This window comes from Podarcis filfolensis, assembly GCF_964270895.1.
Source record: "Podarcis filfolensis genome assembly, chromosome: 14".
NCBI classification, from domain to species: Eukaryota; Metazoa; Chordata; class Lepidosauria; order Squamata; family Lacertidae; genus Podarcis; species Podarcis filfolensis.
In genome coordinates, this window is record NC_139616.1 from 27,276,786 (window position 1) to 27,296,249 (window position 19,464).

Below are 19,464 nucleotides of genomic sequence, written 5' to 3' on the forward strand. Positions count from 1 at the left end.
TGGGGGGAAATAGAAAGATTTTATTACAGAATGTATACAGAGAATTGAGCAGGGTTGAGGTTCTCCTACCAGGCCTTTCCCAGCTCCTGCCTGCTTAGCGCAGGCCCAGAGGCCAAATGGCAACTGTTTAGGACTTCCTCCACCAAGCTGCTGCTGCCCCCAAAGAGAGCAGCTGAAGATTGCATCCGTAGCCACCTTTTGGAAACATCCAGAAGGAATTAGGGGAGGGGCCATAGCTCAGTGGTAGAACATCTGCTTTGCAGGCATAAGGTCGCAGGTTCAATCCCTGGCAGCATCTCCAGGTAGGGCTGGGAATGCCCCTGCCTGAAACCCTGGAGAGTGGCTGCCAGTCAGTGTCACCAAAACTGAGCTAGATGGACCCAAGGGCTTGACTCAATGTAAGGCAGTTTCCTGCATTCCTATGTACTTAAGGAAAGGCCTCCACCCACCTTTCATCTTGTACATACAGAGAGATGACCAAACTCTACCACCACAATCACATGTAAATCTCTAGCATGAAATGGATAAGTTATTATGCTCTATGGACTGTTTTCAGTATTGATGGAACCACCATCAAGTTGTATTTTGTTAAATGTGTTTATTGATTTCACACACAAAAAAAAGTTATTTACGAAATGGGTCAGCCTCCATCGATAAGGGTTATGTTCCATCTCTTGGTGCAATATATGACAAATCTATTCAGCTGGTCCAGAAGGATCAGAATGAAGAGTGGCGATTATTTATGTATGCAACAACAGCAGTGTGGATACTATTGGCTCAGAGATGGAAAGAAGATGAAGTCCCGACCAGAGATGAATGGTTGATAAAGATGATGGACTACGCCGAAATGGCGAAAATGACCAGGAAGATCAGGAAGATAGAAACTTCAATAAGGAATGGGGGGAAATTACAACACTGTAAACAACTAAAAACTTTGGCAGAATTTGAGTAATGTGTGTAATGTATAAAAAAACTAAGGTAAAAATGGACTATATTAAGAAAAAAAGAGGAAATATAGGATGCAGCAGAAAAAGCTTGATAATGGAAACCATGGAGGGGTGGAGGGAAGTCTAAGGGTTCAAGGAATCCTAAATGTTGATGGTTATGATTAATGTTTGAATTCAAATGTATAGTGCAAAAGTGAATAAAAAAGGTTTTTTAAAAAAAGAAGAGTGGGCTGAGCATGGGCAGGAATACGGGAGAGAAGCAGAAGGAAGGAAGGTGTCATCCAAGCACCAAATAAAAGCCCCATGAAGCTAAATCCTAGGCTGCCCCTCGGATCACCAGCACATTATGGTGAATCCTGCTGCTGCTCTGAAGAGGAGGAAACAGTAAGGCATGTGGCACCAAATAAGAACACAAAGCAGAACCGGACCAGCAGGCTGCCTTCTGCAGTTGCTACCACTAGCCATTCAAGCTGCTATGGTGACACAGCCATCGCCTGCTGCTTGCCCACAGCATTTGGTACTCAGAGATGGAACCTCCCTGTTCCAATAGCCTATTTCAGCACTGTGGCCAGAGACACTGACCAACCTGTCCTCCACACTTGTGGCTGGTCAAGCTACCTCTGCTGCTCCAGGTGGTTCTCCCACTGCGTGGCACTCAGTGGCTGGCAGCCATCACTTTCTTTGGTCTTCCTGAAACTGCTACCAGTAATTTTTGGTATGCTGCTGAAGGGCTGAGGCTTTTGCTCCAGGGGCTGGGGCAGTGCCTGCCGTAGAAGAGCCCACAACTAGCCTGGGGCAATGTTTAAAAGTAAAATCTTCTGATCTGCCACCCTCAGGCACCCAGGAAGAATCATGTAAAGAGATTCAAGAAGGCTGCAGGAATCCCAGCCCTGCTGAGAGAGCACACACCACTCCCTCCCCACCCCCAAGGATCCCCCTCCTTCCCCAGAAGCTTTGGAAACAGAAGAATAGAGAAGAGTCCAGGAGTGGCAGGGAGTCATTTGCGTCCTCTCAGTTCTTCTTGCCTCAGTCATCCTGCAGAGAACAGCAGCAGTTATTCCAAGGGACCCCTAGATAGGCTTTGTTCCCCCCCCCCCAGGGCTCCAGGCACAGGGTCAGTCTGGCTCCTGGGCTGGAGCAAATCCAAGTCTCAGCCTGTGCCAGAGAGAACCCCCTGCCCTGGCTGCTCAATCTAGAGTGGTCATCCACATACCCATTCGGCATCTTCCGCGCCATCCCCATGCCCTCGGGGTTCATCGGTCGGCTCCCCGTGATCCTTGAAAGCCAAGATGTTGTCTGTCCAGGAGGCCCCGGCCTGCTGGTCACCAGCAAAATTGCACTTGGTCACTGTCCCCACATCCAGCTTGGCTAAGGAGACTGGAAAGGAGAAAAAAGTGGCAAGAGCTAAGTGGCAGCGCAGCTGCTTGGCATGGGGGTTCAATCCCCCATGGCACCTCCAGGTAGGGCTGGGCAAAAGACCCCTGTGGAGAGCTGCTGCCAGCCAGTGTAGGCAGTATTGAGCTAGATGGACCAATGGCCTGATTCAGCTGAAGGCAGCCTCCTACATCCCTGAAGTTTCTACATGGAATATAGACTGGAAGAAGGAGTCTAGTCACACCAGGGTGTCCCCTTCCAGAAAGTGTTGATGCTTTGGCAAATCCAGGTCCTAGCATGAGGAAGGCTCATTCCCCAGGCTGGCCCAGCAGGGATGGTAAATGGGTAAAGGGGTTGACCGGGGGAAAGAGGCTTTGTGACAGCAGCTCTGCCTGCAGCACTTACAGACAAAGGGTCCATCTCCCAGAGTCCTCAGGCGGATCTCCATCCCCACCTCCAGCTCCATCTTCTCCATCTCACTCTCAGGCAGCCAGAAGGCCACAGCCTGGCTGGGTGTGTAGGGCTGCGTCACCTTCACCAACTCTGGCTTGGTCACCAGGCACTCCAGCTCTTCTGGGGTCAGCCTGTCGGTCTTGCCCTTGGCCTCCACCTCTGTCCATCACAACACAGAAAAAAAAGACAGATGTGTACAGGGAGGGCCTTACCCAAAGGCCCAGGCACACACACACAGGAGCCATCAACTCCCAGCTCCTGGTCTTAGGCTGGGGACCACACCTGCCCTCATTGAAAAAAGCCTCCTACACCCAAGCAGATCCTAGAGCAATCTTCACCAACTTGGTACCCTCCAAATATTTTGGGGCTACGGTTCCCATCAGCCCCAGCAGGGCACCAGGTTAGCAAAGGCTGTTCTACAACCATGCTGGACATGCTCTCAATCTCCCCACCCCACATGGCAGGAGAAATTCATGAGAAGAGGAAAGGCAGATCACATGCTGAGACACCCCAGTTCACTACCCAGGATAATTATTATTATTAATATTATTATTATTATTTATTTATTTTTTTATTAATTTTCCAACATATATTAAAACACAATACAACTGACAATACATAAACAAACAAACATATAAACACGTATAATTTCATAACCTCTTTTCCTTAAACCTTGTTTCAACGACTTCCCCATACCTCCCTTTTCTGCATCCCTGTTTAATATTATTATTATTATTTATTCCCCACCCTCCCCAGCCAAGGCCGGGCTCAGGGCGGATAACAGGGCAACCTCCCAAGTCTGTTCTGCAGGAACACTACCCTCTGCTCTGCTAAGGCAGACCAAGGAGAGACTTCTGGGCAAAACTCACTGTAGGATGCCATGAGGAAGCCAGTATTGACCTTCCGAGTTTCGCTGAAGTTGGGCTCCACCTCCTTCCCCTTGGGGTCAAATTTGCGGCGATGAACAAGCCTTGGCCTGATGTATAGCACGAAGTAGCGCTCCTGGGGTTTGGGAAGGACAGAGAATCTGCTCACTCTGAGTCTTCAGAAAACACCATCACTTTTGACTGTTGTTACCACCTACCAGTGCTACTTTGGCCACCTCATGAGAAGAAAAGACTCCCTGGAAAAGACCCTGATGTTGGGAAAGATTGAGGGCACAAGAAGAAGGGGACGACAGAGGACAAGATGGTTGGACAGCGTTCTCGAAGCTACAAACATGAGTCTGACCAAACTGCAGGAGGCAGTGGAAGACAGGAGTGCCTGGCATGCTCTGGTCCATGGGGTCACAAAGAGTCGGACACGACTAAACAACAACAACAACAACAACCAGTGCTATTGCCACTACATTTGCAACTCTGAATTACTGTTGATGTAAAAAAACTGGAGCATGTTGGCGTTCACCAGCCAGTGTTGACAATCCCCAGCACCAGCCATTGTCAACAATCATCATGAAGACGACAGACACAAAAACAAAAACTGCTCATTTCTAGTTTCCAACAGTCACAGAACCAATGCAAAAATTACAGTGGGTTGTGCAAAAAAAAAAAAAACACTCACAGCTAGCAAGAATTAATTACTCTATATTTCTTCCTCTAGAACAATATGCAGGGTATCAGTGTCAGACTGGATGAGGGTGAGTGAGCTGGAACTTGAACCAGACAAGGCAGAACTGCTCCTGGAAAATCGAAAGTCAGATCAGAGAGCTGAAGGAGAGTTGGTTTTGCATGAGGCTGCACTTCCACTGAAAAACCATGGGGTTCCTTGCTTAGGGGCTGCTCCCTAGATTCTTTTCTAGATCCCTAGAGGTGTTTTTTATTCAGCTGAGGTTGGTGCATCAAGCCCACCTCTGTTGCTCCTGGAGGTGTCAGCTCTGGCCCTGGTAAGACATGCCTTTGTTACATCTTGTTTGGGCGACTGCTACATGGGTGACTCTACGTGGAGCTGTCCCTCAAAGATTGTTCAGGAATTGCTTCTGGCTCAGAATGCTGCAATCAGGCCCTTGACAGGGGGTGAGAGGATGCCTGGGACTCTAAGGTGACAACAGCTACCATTGCCTCCCAGACCATTTCCAGCATAATTCAGTGCCAATTGTGACTTATAAACCCCTAAAAGGCTCAGGGCTAGACTTCCTGAAGGTCAGTCTACTGCACAGCCCTGATCAGGTATTGCGGTCTTCAAGAGAGGCCTTTCTATCTATCCAGCCAACATCTGATGCACACTGCTGGGAACTCGAGAAAAGAGTTTCCCCAGAGACTGCATCCAGAGGCAGGGGGAAGGCCATATTGTCCCCTTGAGGACGGACTCCATTTAGCCAGGATAAACCATATTCATTCAAACAGGTGTTTGGCTCACTAGGCTGGTCTGCTTGGCTCTGTTGCTGTGTTTAAATATGAACTTCTAAGTTAACTATGCTTTCAATTAACTGCCTTTTTCTATATGCTTTTATCCAGTTTTATTGCCATGTTGTCTATAGACTGATCCTTTTTTATTGCGGATTTTATTACTGTTAATTACCTTGGACGAAGTACTGTTAGTTACCTTTTGATGGAAAGGCAGGATGTCAAGGTAACAAACAAATATCCAAGGAGAAACATCAGCAATGCAATCTGGCAACATGACACAACCTTCAGATTGTGTCAGTCCCCTCCCTTCTCTCCCCATCTGGCAAATAATCCAGTCCACCTGTTCATCCTCTCAGGGTGGGGCAGGGCAGGAGGCTTAGGACCAAGGGCCTCTCCTGTTTTGGGAACAGACTCCAGTTCCTAATCTCCCACACACACACAAAAACCCCTTGGATCTGCAGGTTATTCAATATTATCATCAAAATGTGCACTATAAAATATTCAAGGCATCCTAAAATAAAATAAAATAAAAATAATATGCACCAATAGCCAAATCTGGTGAAAGCAGCATCAACAAAACCATCTTTTTTGGAAAAAGTCCACTGAAGCAATGCTGCCTTTACTGTCCTTCTAAAAGTGATAAGAGCAATCTAGTCAGGCCAAGGGATTTCTCCAGGGAAGTTGTTCCAAATCTGGGTGCCACAACCACAAGGTACATACTGGCTTTATTTCTGAAGACTGTGGGACTCGCAAAGCAGAGTCTCAGCAGAGGAATAAAGTTCTCAGACAGACTTGCATATAGGGAGGCATTTCTTGAGATATTCCAGTCCTGGGTGCTTTAGGGTTTGATGATGATGATGATAATTTATTATTTATACCCTGCCCATCTGGCTGGGTTTCCCCAGCCACTCTGGGCAGCTCCCAACAGAACATAAAAAAACGATAAAAACATCAAACATTAAAAACTTCCCTAAACAGGGCTGCCTTCAGGAGTCCTCTAAACGTCAGCTTGTTGTTTATTTCCTTGACATCTGATGGGAGGGTGTTCCACAGGGCAGGCACCTCTACCGAGAAGGCCCTCTACCTGGTTCCCTGTAGCCTTACTTCTCGCAGTGAGGAACTGCCAGAAGGCCCTCGGAGCTGGACCTCAATGTCCGGGCTGAATGATGGGGGTGGAGATGCTCCTTCAGGTATACTGGGTCGAGGCCATTTAGGGCTTAAAGGTCAGCACCAACACTTTGAATTGTGCTCGGAAACATGGAAGCAAGTGGCAATAAATGTAGATGGAATGAGACTGAAGTTAATTTGATCAGAATGACTGGCCCCATCAAAACCATAGCAGCTGCCTTCTGAAGCTTCTGGAAGGTCTTCAGGGGCATCCCCACATACAGAACATTACAATACAGTGGTGCCTTGGTTTATGAACTTAATCCATTCCGGAAGTCCATTCTTAAACCAAAGCTGTTTTAAAACCGAGGCGCGCTTTCCCTAATGAGGCCTCCCACCACCAGTGCCCTTCCACCGTTCGGCTTCTGTTTGTAGACCGAGGTAAAGTTTGCTAACCGGAACACTACTTCTGTTTTTGCGGAGTTCTTATACCGAATAGTTCGTAAACAGGGCTGTTCTTAAACCGAGGTACCACTGTAGTGTAGTTTGGAGGTGACAAGACCAGCCCTGGTTTCTTAAGAAAAGAGCACAGCTGGCATTTAAGAGACAGCTAGTAAAAGAAACCACTCCTGGCCACTGGTGCCACCTGGCCATCTAGAAGCAAAGCCAAAGCCCCCTCTCCCAAATTGCTGTTTATTACCGTCATCCAATCTAAAACTGCTACTTAGCAGGGCCCCTTCCCTCTCCAGTTCAAGGCACACAAACTCGACCTGCCAGGAACTGTGAGAGCTGATATTTTTGTGTTTCGGGAAAGGAGGTTATGTATCTTTTACTCCCACACAGGATTCCCAGGTGGGATCATTGTATTTGTGGTGCAGACACATCCCTTCATTTCCCACAGCAAAGGCAGCATTCTAAGTGGTGCAGATGGCAAGGAGAGGGTCACACGAACCGCCTCAATGCAAACTACCTCCCAGTGTAATGCCGTGAACAAGTGAGAACTAATTCATGGAGGATAACACTATCAATGGCTTTTTGTCTTGATGGCTGTGTCAGACCTCCAGCACCAGAGCTTCAGAACAGGCTATGGTTTTCGTCCCTGCACTTATGGGGCTTCTCAGAGGCACCTGTGGGGGAACAGGAGGCTGAGTGCTGGTCCGATCCAGCAGGATCGCTCTTCTGCTCTCATTAGAAGCCTCACCTTTTTGTCAGCATCATCCAAGATGAGATGGCGGGACACGTCCAAGAGCTGCCCCTCCACAATCACACCGTCACCACTGCAGGGGAGAAAAGTTAAGACACAGGGGAAGAACCCCAAGTGAAGAGCTTATGTCAATCGCCCCACAATCCCCTGGGGTTATACCGTATCAGGGAATTTTGATGCCATAGAGGGGAAACTTATTTTTTTCACTTCTCCATCTATGCCATTCCCTCCCTGCCTGACCTACCTTACAGGGCTGTTGTGAGAATAGCATTAAAGGACCCCATAGGTCTCCATGATTCTGTTCTTGGGTGGTCCGACTTCCTAATTGTCCAATATTCAATGGGTGGGGGATTCATTCATTTCCCTCGCTCTTAAGGGGCCCCTCAAGGATTCATTCTTGGTACTCAGCTCTTTTCCCTCCACACAAATATCCCTGGGCGACCGCATCAAACCCGACCCCTCGACGCTGCACCCCCTCAGCCTGCAAGGGCGGGAAGCGTCGCTGCGCACTCTGCACATGCTCAGAGGCCCCTCCCCGCTGAAGCGGCCCACCGCCTACCGCTGCCAGGAGGCGGGGTCCCAGCGGCCGCGCAGGCGCTCCGTGTGCACAGCCTTGGTGCTCAGGGCGCCCTGGTCGTAAATGCGGCTCATGATGGCGGCGAACGCAGCAGGGCCGGGGGAGGTGGGGCTACGGGAGACAGCGGCTCCGCCCACACTCTCTCTGCACCTGCGCAGTAGCGGCAAAAAAAAAACCCCACCGCCAAGGACAGCACTGTGATCGCCACTTGAGCTGCGTCAGGGCTCGGAGTGTAACTGCGGGAGGGAGAGTGGAAGAATAGAGGCGAGTCGCCGTCGCCGCGGGGTTGGCCGATTCCGAGCCAGGCATTGGTCCGCGGTTCGGCCGGTGAAGGCATTGATTGGGTGATGAAGAGGGAGGGCGGATGGACGAAGCCCCGCCCCCTGCACGCGAGAGGAGGAAAATGGCGGGAAAGAATAGGGGGGAGGAAGACAGGGGCGACTACGCGCTTGCGCACTTTCACTTACGCGTGTTTCCCGTGAGGCGAGACACCCACAACGCCCCTGCGAGGGAAGCCAGCTCAGGGGACGTTTCAAAGCACGCAGCTGAAAGCAGATGCCTGAGGCACCCCGTTGAGGCTGCCTGCCTGTGCCTCTCCTTGTAAGGCTGAAGCGCCCCAGGTGGGCCGTGAGGCCCCCCCCTTCTTTCTTGCCTTTTTGGTAATCGAGGCCCTGTGGCCGCAGGTGAGAAGAGCAAGGGATTGAGAGGACTCAGAAAGTGGCTCTGTATAGCCAGGAGGCTCAGCACTGCCAGCGGCTTTTTGTTTCAAGCTCTCTGGCCTCCATAGTGAAAGTGAGCAGAGAGGAAGGGGATGGAAGTGCTTTAGGAGCCTTTAAAACCTGTGCAGAGCAAAATTGGAAACAGAACTGTTAGATCCCAAAACTAAGATTTTATCAAGAATGTATAACTTGCTGTTGAAATGGAATACTCAGGATGAAACGGTGAAATCTGCTATGATTAAATGGGCACAAGATCTTGGACATAACATTATGTTGGCTGACTGGGAACAGTTATGGACCACAGGTATGAAATTTACGGCATGTAATGCCTGAAGAGAGAACATTATGAAAATGATATACAGGTGGTACATGACACCAGTCAAGCTTGCAAAAATGTATCATTTGCCTGATAATAAATGTTGGAATTGTAAAGAGATTGATGGTACATTCTTTCACCTTTGGTGGACGTGCCCAAGGATTAAGGCTTTCTGGGAGATGATCTATAATGAAATGAAGAAGGTATTTAAATATACCTTTTTGAAGAAACCAGAGGCCTTTCTCCTGGGCATAGTCGGCCAAATGGTGTTAAAAAAGGACAGAACTTTCTTTATGTACGCTACAGCAGCAGCAAGAATACTCATTGCAAAGTATTGGAAGACACAAGACTTACCCACCAGGGAAGAATGGCAGATGAAGGTGATGGATTACATGGAATTGGCGGAAATGACTGGCAGAATCCGAGACCAGGGAGAAGAATCGGTAGATGAAGGTTGGAAGAAGTTTAAAGACTATTTACAGAAATATTGCAAAATTAAGGAATGTTAGAAGGATGCTGGAATGAAGTTATGTGGTTTTAGCAGTAATGTTATAAAGGAGTATGTAAAAATGGGTTGTTAAATAGGTGAGAATGTAAAGTCACAACATATTAAGATAAATGATTAAGATAAAAACAAAGATGGAAAGGACTTGCTGAATTAACTATTGAACTAGAATACAAAAAAAGGAAGGTGTGAGGAGGTCAAGGAAACAAGTAAATGAAAGATAAGCTATGGAAAAATTGATTTGTTTTTAATTTTTCTATTTTTCAGTTTATTGTAATTTTTTGTTTTATTATTTTTTTGTTTGTTTTTTTTGTTCTTTCTCGTATGTTTGTAATTTTTTGAAATGTTAATAAATATTATTATAAAAAAGAAAAAGAAAAGTGGATTCAGTGGTAAGATGTGGGAAAAGCCTGGAAGCAAGGATCATGTTGCTCTTATGTCCATCCTTGGTGCCACCGCATCTAAAAAAAAGAATATTGGGAAAATGGGAATTGCAACCAGAGGGGTCACCCCTTACTTTCCATGGCAGCAGCCCCCTTAATATAATGTTCTTAAAAAGCCATGGCGGGGCAAATGTTTGACTAAAATTGAGGGAAGTGGAGTGCAGTTTGAGGATTTCATTAAGGCAGTCTTTGCCAACCTGGTGCCCAGCAAGTCCAAAACACCTAGAGGGTACTATGTTGGCAAAAGCTACCTTAAGAGCCCATTAGCTCTACAGTCACAAGTACAATTGCTTTGTCGAGTTATGCCCACTGGATGGCAGGGAATCACTTCTAAAGCCCCTTGCACTACCAGAGGGCAACATTCTGCCAGCAGGGAAAAGTGGCACCCACATTAAGGTCAATAGGGAGCCTCAGATGGCTGCCACTCTGCTCTTCCTTTCCCTACTCCACCTCCCTTGCTGCAGTGCAGATCTCTGCATCCTCCATCCCTCATTACTGCTGGTGTGATGATCAATCTAAAACTTGGGACTGCATGAAGTGGAGAGTGGGAGCAGCAGGTTGGGTATGCAGCTGACCTGGGATAACAACCAGCAGACACTGGAAATTAAAATGAAGCTGTGTGGCTGTTTGAGATTAAGGGGGCTACACAAAGTGAAAGCGTCCTGAGCCTGAATGTGATTATTGTGTCATAGGCCAATTACACAAGCTATTAGGCTGCCTTGATCCAGATACATGCACATGTTTTTTGCAGCTATTTTCCATGGGAGTCCATAGCCAGGGTTTGAACTCAGGATGTATGCTGAGTCTCTGCTTTTTCCAGCTTAGCTATGGCTACATGCAAAGCTGGTCTACGGGTCTGAAGGAGAAGAAAAGAAGGGGATACCCTAGAAAATTAATACAATTGCTCCATCATGGCACTTTCTTCTGTGTCCGGCTGCCTGGAACAAGGGGCCAGGCCTGCAGTCTTTCTGTGCCATCCTTTTCTCACCTAAAACTATTCTTCCCACCAGGGCCTCCAAAATAGGAGCTTTTACATCTCCTTAATGTCTAGGTGCTGTATCCTTTTTATTATGTTGCTACTAATCCCCACACAAGGGGGGCGGTGCCAACCATAGTCTTGCCACTCAGTTCCATTATTCCTCCTTTATGTGTGGTGTCTCTTATCCGCTGCAAAAGGCTGGTTCCAAACACTTTGTGCATGGCTACTGCGAAGGAAGCATTGTTTTGCCAGCAGGGCTTAAATCCTGCATGGGGCAGAGGGCTCTTTGCACAGGCTTCTTCTTATCCACAAGTACCTGGTTGGTTGCAGGGAAAGACAATATAGCTTGTTCTGGTAGCATGGCCAGGGTTGGGTAGCCCCACAAGGTCACCTGAAAATTCTATGCAGTGCTAGGAGCCTTCCTTGCCTGGCTGGAGCTGTGTTGTTGGTGAGCATAATCTTTGTGGTTGGTGGCAGAATTGCCAGGCCTGCTGTGGTGGGTGTGTCTATTCAGTGTTGCTGTTGACTCTGCTGCTGGTTCACCAGAGGAGGAGCGTGACTGTGTTATGCTTGGCAGTAGCTGTGGCCTAGCAGCTGCTGGGGGAGCACAAGGGCCATCTGATGGCCCTGTGTTTGGAGCACTTCAGTGTAGAGGTTTATAAAACTATAAATGAGAAAAGCATGAATGGAGGGTAGTTTTTCTTTTCTAGCAAACAGAACTTGCAGGGTCATCTATTGACAGTGATAGCCAAGCAGGATCAAGAGGCAAAGGCTTGTCTCTGGCTGCCTCACACACACAACCCATTAGAAGTCCCACCTAACCCCAGACATGGAAGGTTATTAGAAACAATTAGAGGGGCCCTTTTGGGCCACCCCTCCTCACCTGTGCAAAGGCCTGGCTGGGTGCACTTGCACACCTCGCTAAGAGAGACCAGGGTGGGAGATTGGGGGGGGGGGATTCTGTGGTGCTGGGAAAGGAGGGCAGAGAAAGAGAGGGAGAAGCTCTGTGGGGAGGAGGGAGAGAAAAGGAAACTTGGCCAGGGCCGGAGAGAGAGGAAGTGCGAAAACAAAAGCGAGATAAAAGGGGCTGCTGCTGCTGCTGCTGCTCTCGCTCTCCCTCCTCTGCGCCTTTCTTTTTCTCTCTCCCTTTTTCTCAGAGCTGGGTTAGGAGGGGCTGTTTTGCATCCCTTCACGTCAGCCCTGCCTCATTCCCTTCTTCCTTCCTGCTAGAGAGCGAGAGAGAGAAAAGAGAAAGGGAACTGCGAGCAAGCGAGGAGCCGGCAGCACCCAGACGAGGATCTGCCCCAGAAGGAGAGGTGAAGCGGCCTCCCTTGCCTGCCTGCCCGTTACCCGCCCCCCTTGCCAAGCCTCTTCGGGAGTCCCAGGGTGAGTTCGCCTCAGCCCCAGCCAGCTGAGCCAAGCCCTCTCTTCCCGGGCCGGAGAGGAGGCGGGCGCCGAAAGCCCCGCGGGAGGCCCGGTGGGCTGCCCCAACCGCTGCCGCCTCTATCCATCCCGGCGCTCTAATGCCAGAGCAGGGAGAGAGAGAAAAGAGTGATGGCGTCTGGAGAAGGAGGGAGGGAAAGAAGGAAGGAAGGAAGGATAGAAAGAAGGGGGAGGAGGGAGAGGAGGACGCACAACTGGGCTTGGACTGCGGCGCTTCTTGTCTTGCTGGGGCTCGCAGCACGTGGGGGCTAACACTCGAGGAGCCTCCCCCACATCCTTGTTGCTCGCTTGCAACTTTCCCCTCCTCTTGCTGCTTTACAACACAAAGTTTTGCTCTGCAGGGAGCCGATCCGGGGAGGAGGGAGGGAAGCAGGCAGCGGCAACCGCGGGAGGAGAGTCTCGGGAGGTGCCGGCGTGGAGCTGATGGAGTGGACCCCTCTTCGGTTGGTCGGCTTGCAGGAGGAGGCAGCCGGTGGGTTACCTGTTGCCGTCTCTGCTGTGCTTGGCCATAGGGGGACGAGGCCTTCGTTCTCGAACCGCCCCTGGAGAGGGAAGTGCCGGCTGGACTTTCCCATTCTGTGCCTGGCCGCGGTGAACTTTCCCTTTAACAATCCTCCGGATAGGATTGGAGGGGACGGAAAGAAACTGGAGGGGGACGGACCTGGTCCCTTGCATGTTGGCGGAGGCTCAGTAGTAGCGGGGTTTGCTCTCTTGGAAAGCGCGCCGCCTCAAACTGCAGCCTGCGGGTAGTGCCTGAAGCTTCTCTGCCTGCTGTTGGCTGGCCTTGCCAAAGAGCTAGGAAGCAGCTTTGGAGCGGTGGCTGCAAAGGAAGGGGGGACTTTGCTCTTTGTCTGCCCAACCCCTTTGCCTTCCGTTAACTCTAACAGATGAGAATGTGTTTTTCCTTGACTGATTCTGTGGACTCGCATGTGTTGGGATCTGCGCTGTTCAATGGGAGTCATTCTGTGCAGCATCTTTGCTTTCTCTCTCCTTGACTGCCCTGCTGAGGTCTGTGTCATTGAGATGGTTCTTAAAAATACTCAGAGGTGTTGCCCATAGAAGCTGTTCTTGCAGAGTGGGCTGGTCTGTGCTCTTGGGCACCTTCCCCAGCCCTGTCCATGTCCCTTCCTCTTCCACTTCCAGAACTATCTGAAGAATTTAGTACTATCTCAATACTTTGAGGAAACTAGTGGTGGGAAAGCAGCAGATGATTCTGTTGATGGATGGTGACCTCTCCAATGATGATTCCCCCCCCCCCGCCGTCGCCCCCCCCCCAATACCCACTGGCAACATCAAAGGTTTATCTCAGAAATGCTTCAGCTGCAGTTGTCTCCTTGAATGCAGGGTATGGTCCTTGCAGTATAGGCTAAACAGTGTGAACAACAAAAACTCACATCTAAACTCTAAAGTGTTGGCACTTGAGTATCAGGTATGCACTGTGTGGGGCACCCCAGATGGATTGCAGCAGGCAGCACAGAAAAGGTTGCTTGCTTGCCATCTTCCAAGGACTGCCTCAAAGCAACTCTGTCCTGGCAGAAAAATCAAAGATTCACCTTTTAATCAATGCAACCTTAGACTTCCGATCTGCTTTTGGAATGGTGTCTGTAACTCTTTAAGCTACATTTGCAACTGGCTGTGACTGTAAAATGACTGCCTGGTGAAGATGGTGCCTCCTTCCTGACATAGCTAGAGAGGAAAATCTAACAAGGGAGGGTGTTTCATAGGAAGGTAGCAATACCTATGGTATTAGATAAGTTATTAGATAATGTATACCTCTAAAGCAAGGATTTCATTTCCCCATATAGAGTATACAGTATTACTGTTTTTGTTAATAATTGTCATACTTGTATGCAACTGTTCCTAAAGCACTTTGCATATATCAAGGGTGGGGAACCTGTGGATGTTCTGGTGTTAAGAACATAAGAAGAGCCTGGCTGCTGGATCAAGCCAATGATCCATCTAGTTGAGCACTTTGTTCTCACAGTGGCCATCTAGATGGCTCTGGGAAGCCCGCAAACAAGACCTAAGTGCAGCAGTGCTCTCCCAGCTCTGTACTCCCAACTCCCATCATATTTGTCCCTGCCAGCCGGAGCTGATGGGAGCGGCAACAACATCTGGCAGGTCACCGGTTCCCCACCCCCGACATACATTATCTCAGTAATCATTACTCCTTTATGGAACTGAGGCTCAGAGAGAGTACCACGGGTCGGCCTCAAGAGGTCAGTGCCTTTTCCTTATGGAACTCAGAGATGGTCTACTGTTTGCTGTTTAATAGCTTTTCAAGACATTGGAAGGTGACGTTCCTATGAGAAATGCTTAGAATCATAGAACTGTAGAGTTGGAAGGGACCCAGTTGCTAAAATGGTGCATTACTTTTCCAAAAGCGTGCACACACCTTTCTCTCCTTTTAAAGTTTTCCTTTATTCTTGCAGTATAATCTTTATAACTGGAGTGTGTCTAAAACATTTCCACATATTAGAAAAGATGTTGAAAGTTCACTGGAGACTTTTGAAATGTTGTTTTTTTCCTGTTTGGGGTGCTACACAGTTTTCTTGGTGTAGAATTTAAGGTTAACCAGAAAAAGGGAAAGAGAGATTGTTCAGGGCTAAGCTGTAGGGCAGTGGTTCTTGAGCTGTTGGGGGGGGGAGGGCCATACTTCAGTGGCAGAGCATCTGCATTGCATGCAGAAGGCGTCAGGTTCAATTCCCAGCATCTCCAGGTAGGGCCAGGAAAAGACCATCTCAATCTTTGAGAACAACTGCAAGTCATTGTAAATACTGAACTACATGAACCAATTACCCGGCTCACAATAGTGAAAGGCTGTAGCTTACTGTATAACAACTGTTTTGCGTGCAGAAGGTCCCAGGTGCAGTCCCCAGCATCTCCAGATAGAGCTAGGAGAAAACCCTGCATGAAAGCCTAGAAAGTTGCTGCCTACCAGTGTAGAAAGTAGTGAGCTAGATGGACCAATGTTCTCTTAGTATATGGCAGCTTCATATACCTGGGTGGTGTGGAGAATGAAGTTCCAGGAGGAATAATAGAATTGTAGAGTTGGAAGAGATCCCGAGGGTCATCTAGTCCACACCCACCCATCCTGGTAATGCAGGAATCTCAACTAAAGCATACACGATAGATGGCCATCCAACTTCTGCTTAAAAACCTCCAAGGAAGGAGAATCTACCACCTCCTGAGGCAGACCATTCCATGGAACCCAATTAAACTTTTGAGTATACCTGCAGAGCATGAGTTCTCAAACTTTCTACCCCCAGGGCCCACTTTAGACATCTGAAAATTACTGAGACCCACCAGTCACAAAGTGGTAGGAGGTGGAAGCCGAGTTTGGCATAGCAGTTGCAGACATTTTCTGGTTTCGAATCCATATTTGGAAATTGCTAGATTCTGTGCCATTGACATTTCCTCATGGCAAGGAGTTCCACAGCTCAGTTTTCCTTAAGCTAAGTACAGACATCTGCTCTGGTGAGATTGTGAGGTCTTCTCTTTTTTTTTAGGCAGAATATGCTAATCTAGAGGCTCTTAAATGCAGTATACCTTTCCTTCCCTTTTCCTTTCCCTTTCCCTTTTCCCTTTCCCTTTCCTTTCTCCTTCTGCCCTCACATGCTTCTCAGAGTATTTTTACTCTTCTCCTGTAATTTTATCTTCCATTCTCCTGCCACACTCAACTTGAACCTTATTCCTTCCTCTCCCCCACAAAAGTGCCATTTTTAATCTCTCCTCTCTAGCCCTGTTACATTCACTCTAACATTCCTTCTCTTACATTCCTCCTCTCTTATCCCCTTCCTTTCTATTGCCAGTTGTTATCATCATCATCATCATCAGTAATATGTAATTTTGTAACAACATTTTATCTCACTAGCTAATTTCCTTCAACACCTCCTCTGGCCCTTTCCCATCAGAGGAAGTACGGTAAGCCTTCTTCCTTCCTCCCACCCCCCTCTCCTGACCACCTTTAATCAGCATATAAGTTGCTGGTGCTGGTCCAGCCAATAACTATGGCATGGCTAGGGGCCAGAGGGAGGCCAGTCAGGAGACAGTGGGCAAGCTGTGGCTCTGAGACCGACCTGAAAGTGCTCAGTGTAGCAAGAATGGCTTCTGTATGGAAAGGGTTGACAGTCACTGCTTCTTGCCTTGATACCATTATGCTAGGTTCTCCCAGGCAGGAGTTTCGCTTTCTCTTGGTCCTCAAAGCAGCTACAGCTGCAGCTTCAAGCATCAGTTAAAGGTGGGGAACCGTTATCAAGAATTCAGGATGTGAAACTGTCTCATAGAATTCCACTGACTTAGCTTCAGGAGCAGAAACACACAAGCATGTGATATTGTAGTTGGTTTCCCAGCAAAACATTTAAAATGCTTTCAGTGTATCCAAGAAGATAATATTGGACCTGTCAGTGAAGGTCTGGTCTGCAATTTTGGTGGCTATCCCAAGTGATCAAATGCAGGAATGAAAAGGACGGAAGGAAGGAAGGAAGGAGGGAGTGCTAGAATTACAGAAGGAAGAATGCTAGCTTGTTCTAATTTTATCTTTCCTGTTTCGCTGTCTGTCTTGTGTCGCCGGTGCATGTACTCAAATATTTTACAGTATTCCTGCCACAGACATATTTTCTGTCTTTCTGTTATCTTCACAAATACGTACTTTGGTGTAATTTCCTTCAAGTTGCATAGACAGTCTTCTCAGTCCCATCAGCTTTGTGGCTGTTTTGCTCTGAGGTTTTCCTTCCTATCCCTTCCCCCTGCCTGTCCAGCTGAAAAATGTTGAGAACTGCTATACAACCCCCCCCCCCTCAGTTCTTTAGCCATGTCTGCAGTGGGGGGGGGGGTGTTTCCATGGGAGCTATTCCCCTCCCAGGATCCAGTGTGCCAGCTGTTCTGTGGATCTTCTTACAGCCCTTGAGATTAAAGGCACTTTGGCTTCTGTGTGTTCCTGGGTAACAGCACTGAAATTAAAAGAAGTGAGCCTATGGGAGAACAGAGCAATGTTTCCCTTGCAGAGGTCTTTGTTCACTAAACTTACTCTGCTGCTTTCTTGTTCTCAAAAACTAAAATATGGGTGTTTTCAAGCTTGCTGTCACATATGCACTCTGTTCTTTGGATGCTGAGTATTATTCCCACCTCTGCTTCTTATCAGCCTTTTGAGTTAATTCCCCTGTCACACCTGTTCCTTTTTCTAATATCTTCTTCTTGCCTGCCATTCTGTGGTCTGCAACCACTGACCAATATTTAGAAATATAAGCTCCAGGAGTATTCTGGTCTCAAGATCATCTCCGACTGGCTTCCCGTTGCATGTGAACTTCCCTTCATTTTGAAAAAGTTTGATAATAAAATCCAACTTGGGATGGTGTGGAACAAGCAAAAAAAGTTCCATCAGAAATGTTCAAAAAAGTTTTTAACAACCCAAGACAGAGACTCTCCTACAGTTCATGGTTGCTGATCATTATGCCTATGTTGTCTGAGCATAGTTCTTTAGTGCTTGCACAATAGAGTGTGAGCAGGTTGTGGTCTATTGGGGTTGCAGAACTATACCCCAGATTGTGAAATCTGTGTCCCTGGAGGAGTTTGGAACCTCAGGAAAGCCTTGCTGGATTAGACCAAGAATTCACCTTGTTCATCATCCTGTCTCCAGCAGAAGCCGCTGCCAAACAGATGTTCCTGGGGATCCCAGAAGCCCAGGCATGAAGGAAAAAGACCGTTCCCACAGCTATGTGGGCCCTTTGCCTCTTGAACATGGAGATACCAGTGGCTAATAACAGTTGATAGGCCTCTCTGCCATGAATTTGTCATTGCTACATCTTGAGGCAGCAAAATCTGTGGATTAATTATGTGTTGTGAGAGGAGGTACTGCTTTCATCTATCCAGGCCCTACTGTCAATCAGTTTAATTGGTTCTAGTCTTGTGGGAAGTTTTCCATGAAATTTCAAATTTTCCCACTCCCCTAAATCACTTGAGATCTGACCTGGCATGTTTATTGGTTCATATTTAGGAAACAAGTGAAAACAAAATGCCATGTTAAATTTGTGTGCTGTAAATACCTCCAACAGTCAAAAGTAGTTGAACTGAAATATAAGGGTGAGGCAAATCCAGAAAACACACTTGCAGCACAATCCTATAATCAAGTTAGGCCAAATGGGGGCTATAAGGTACAGTGGAAGCCCCACTGTCCTAGCATAAGTTGAAGATAATGCCTGTTGGACTAGAGATAACAGCAACACACCTGCAACACCAGCAGAACTCTTCTAGCATAAGCTCAAAACAATGCTGAGATGTGGATGGAACTGGGGAGAAGCAGAATTATGCTGAACCTTGTAGTGCTTCAGATGTTTTTCCTGCCCCAATGCCAGAAAAAAGTCCTGACCTCAACGCCAACTACAGAACAGCTGTATGTGAAATATCACCCACTCAGAGGACTGGAGTAAGAGCCACTGTTCCCCATACCCTCCTGCCCTACTCATGATGCCGCAGAATCTAATCACAGCACACCAATATCAGTGTCAAAATCCCAGGGAGAGAAAGACCACAACTCAAATGACAGGGCATGAGACTTTATTGCTCTGATCTCGTGTCATGCATATATAGAAAGAGCACATTGGTAACACTTCTTTCCCAGACTTCTTACAGATACTTTGTCTTGGGACTTCAGGTCAAAACACTCTACTCCCTCTCTCAAACTGCGGAGGCCAGAACAAAGCATCCCCACAAGCAAGCTACTAAGTTTAAGTGTTGCAGCTGTCTTCATCACCTCTTCCTGGAAGCCTCTTTCCTCTGGACCAGTGGGGAGCAGCATCTCCCACCCAGGCAGCGTGAGGGTCAGCATGCAGAAGTGTTCTCTGCTGGAGGATGCTGATCCTGCCCCAGAACTCTTGCCTTGCAGGATCACAGCCTGGACATAGCCACAACAAACAGCCGCTGCACACATGCTGCAAGCCCCCTGCAGGAGAAGGGGTGTGTATTGCCTACTTCTTAGGGAAGACTGAGGCAAGGGGGCTGGATGAGTGCTTAAGTGACGCCACTCCCTCTCTTGCTGTCATCATCACAAGCAC

The 19,464-nt window shown here is 48.0% G+C and overlaps 2 protein-coding genes across 5 annotated transcripts in view; one reads left to right on the forward strand and one right to left on the reverse strand.

Annotated features, from left to right (window-relative positions):
• On the reverse strand, positions 1–13,184 carry LOC310749683 (arpin-like). Of its 2 annotated transcripts, none has more exons than XM_083587035.1 (6): positions 12,894–13,184; positions 7,428–7,503; positions 3,644–3,776; positions 2,727–2,933; positions 2,161–2,324; positions 1–1,982 (listed from the first exon to the last, which is right to left on the reverse strand). In XM_083587035.1, the coding sequence occupies exons 1-6, from the start codon at positions 13,085–13,087 to the stop codon at positions 1,974–1,976; spliced, it is 783 nt and encodes a 260-aa protein (XP_083443161.1). In that variant the 5' UTR covers positions 13,088–13,184; the 3' UTR covers positions 1–1,973. The 2 variants fall into 2 exon arrangements, with proteins under 2 accessions (XP_083443161.1, XP_083443162.1); XM_083587036.1 differs by lacking the exon at positions 12,894–13,184 and adding an exon at positions 7,990–8,273.
• Positions 8,407–19,464, forward strand: part of ZNF710 (zinc finger protein 710) — a 22,728-nt gene continuing 11,670 nt past the window's right edge. The window contains exons 1-2 of one of the 3 annotated variants that reach the window (XM_083586564.1): positions 8,407–8,690; positions 12,200–12,355. The gene's annotated coding sequence lies outside the window, so the exon portion shown is untranslated. Of the gene's footprint in view, positions 8,691–11,098; positions 12,356–19,464 lie in introns of those variants that run through there. The other 2 variants (XM_083586565.1, XM_083586563.1) reach the window with 2 other exon arrangements.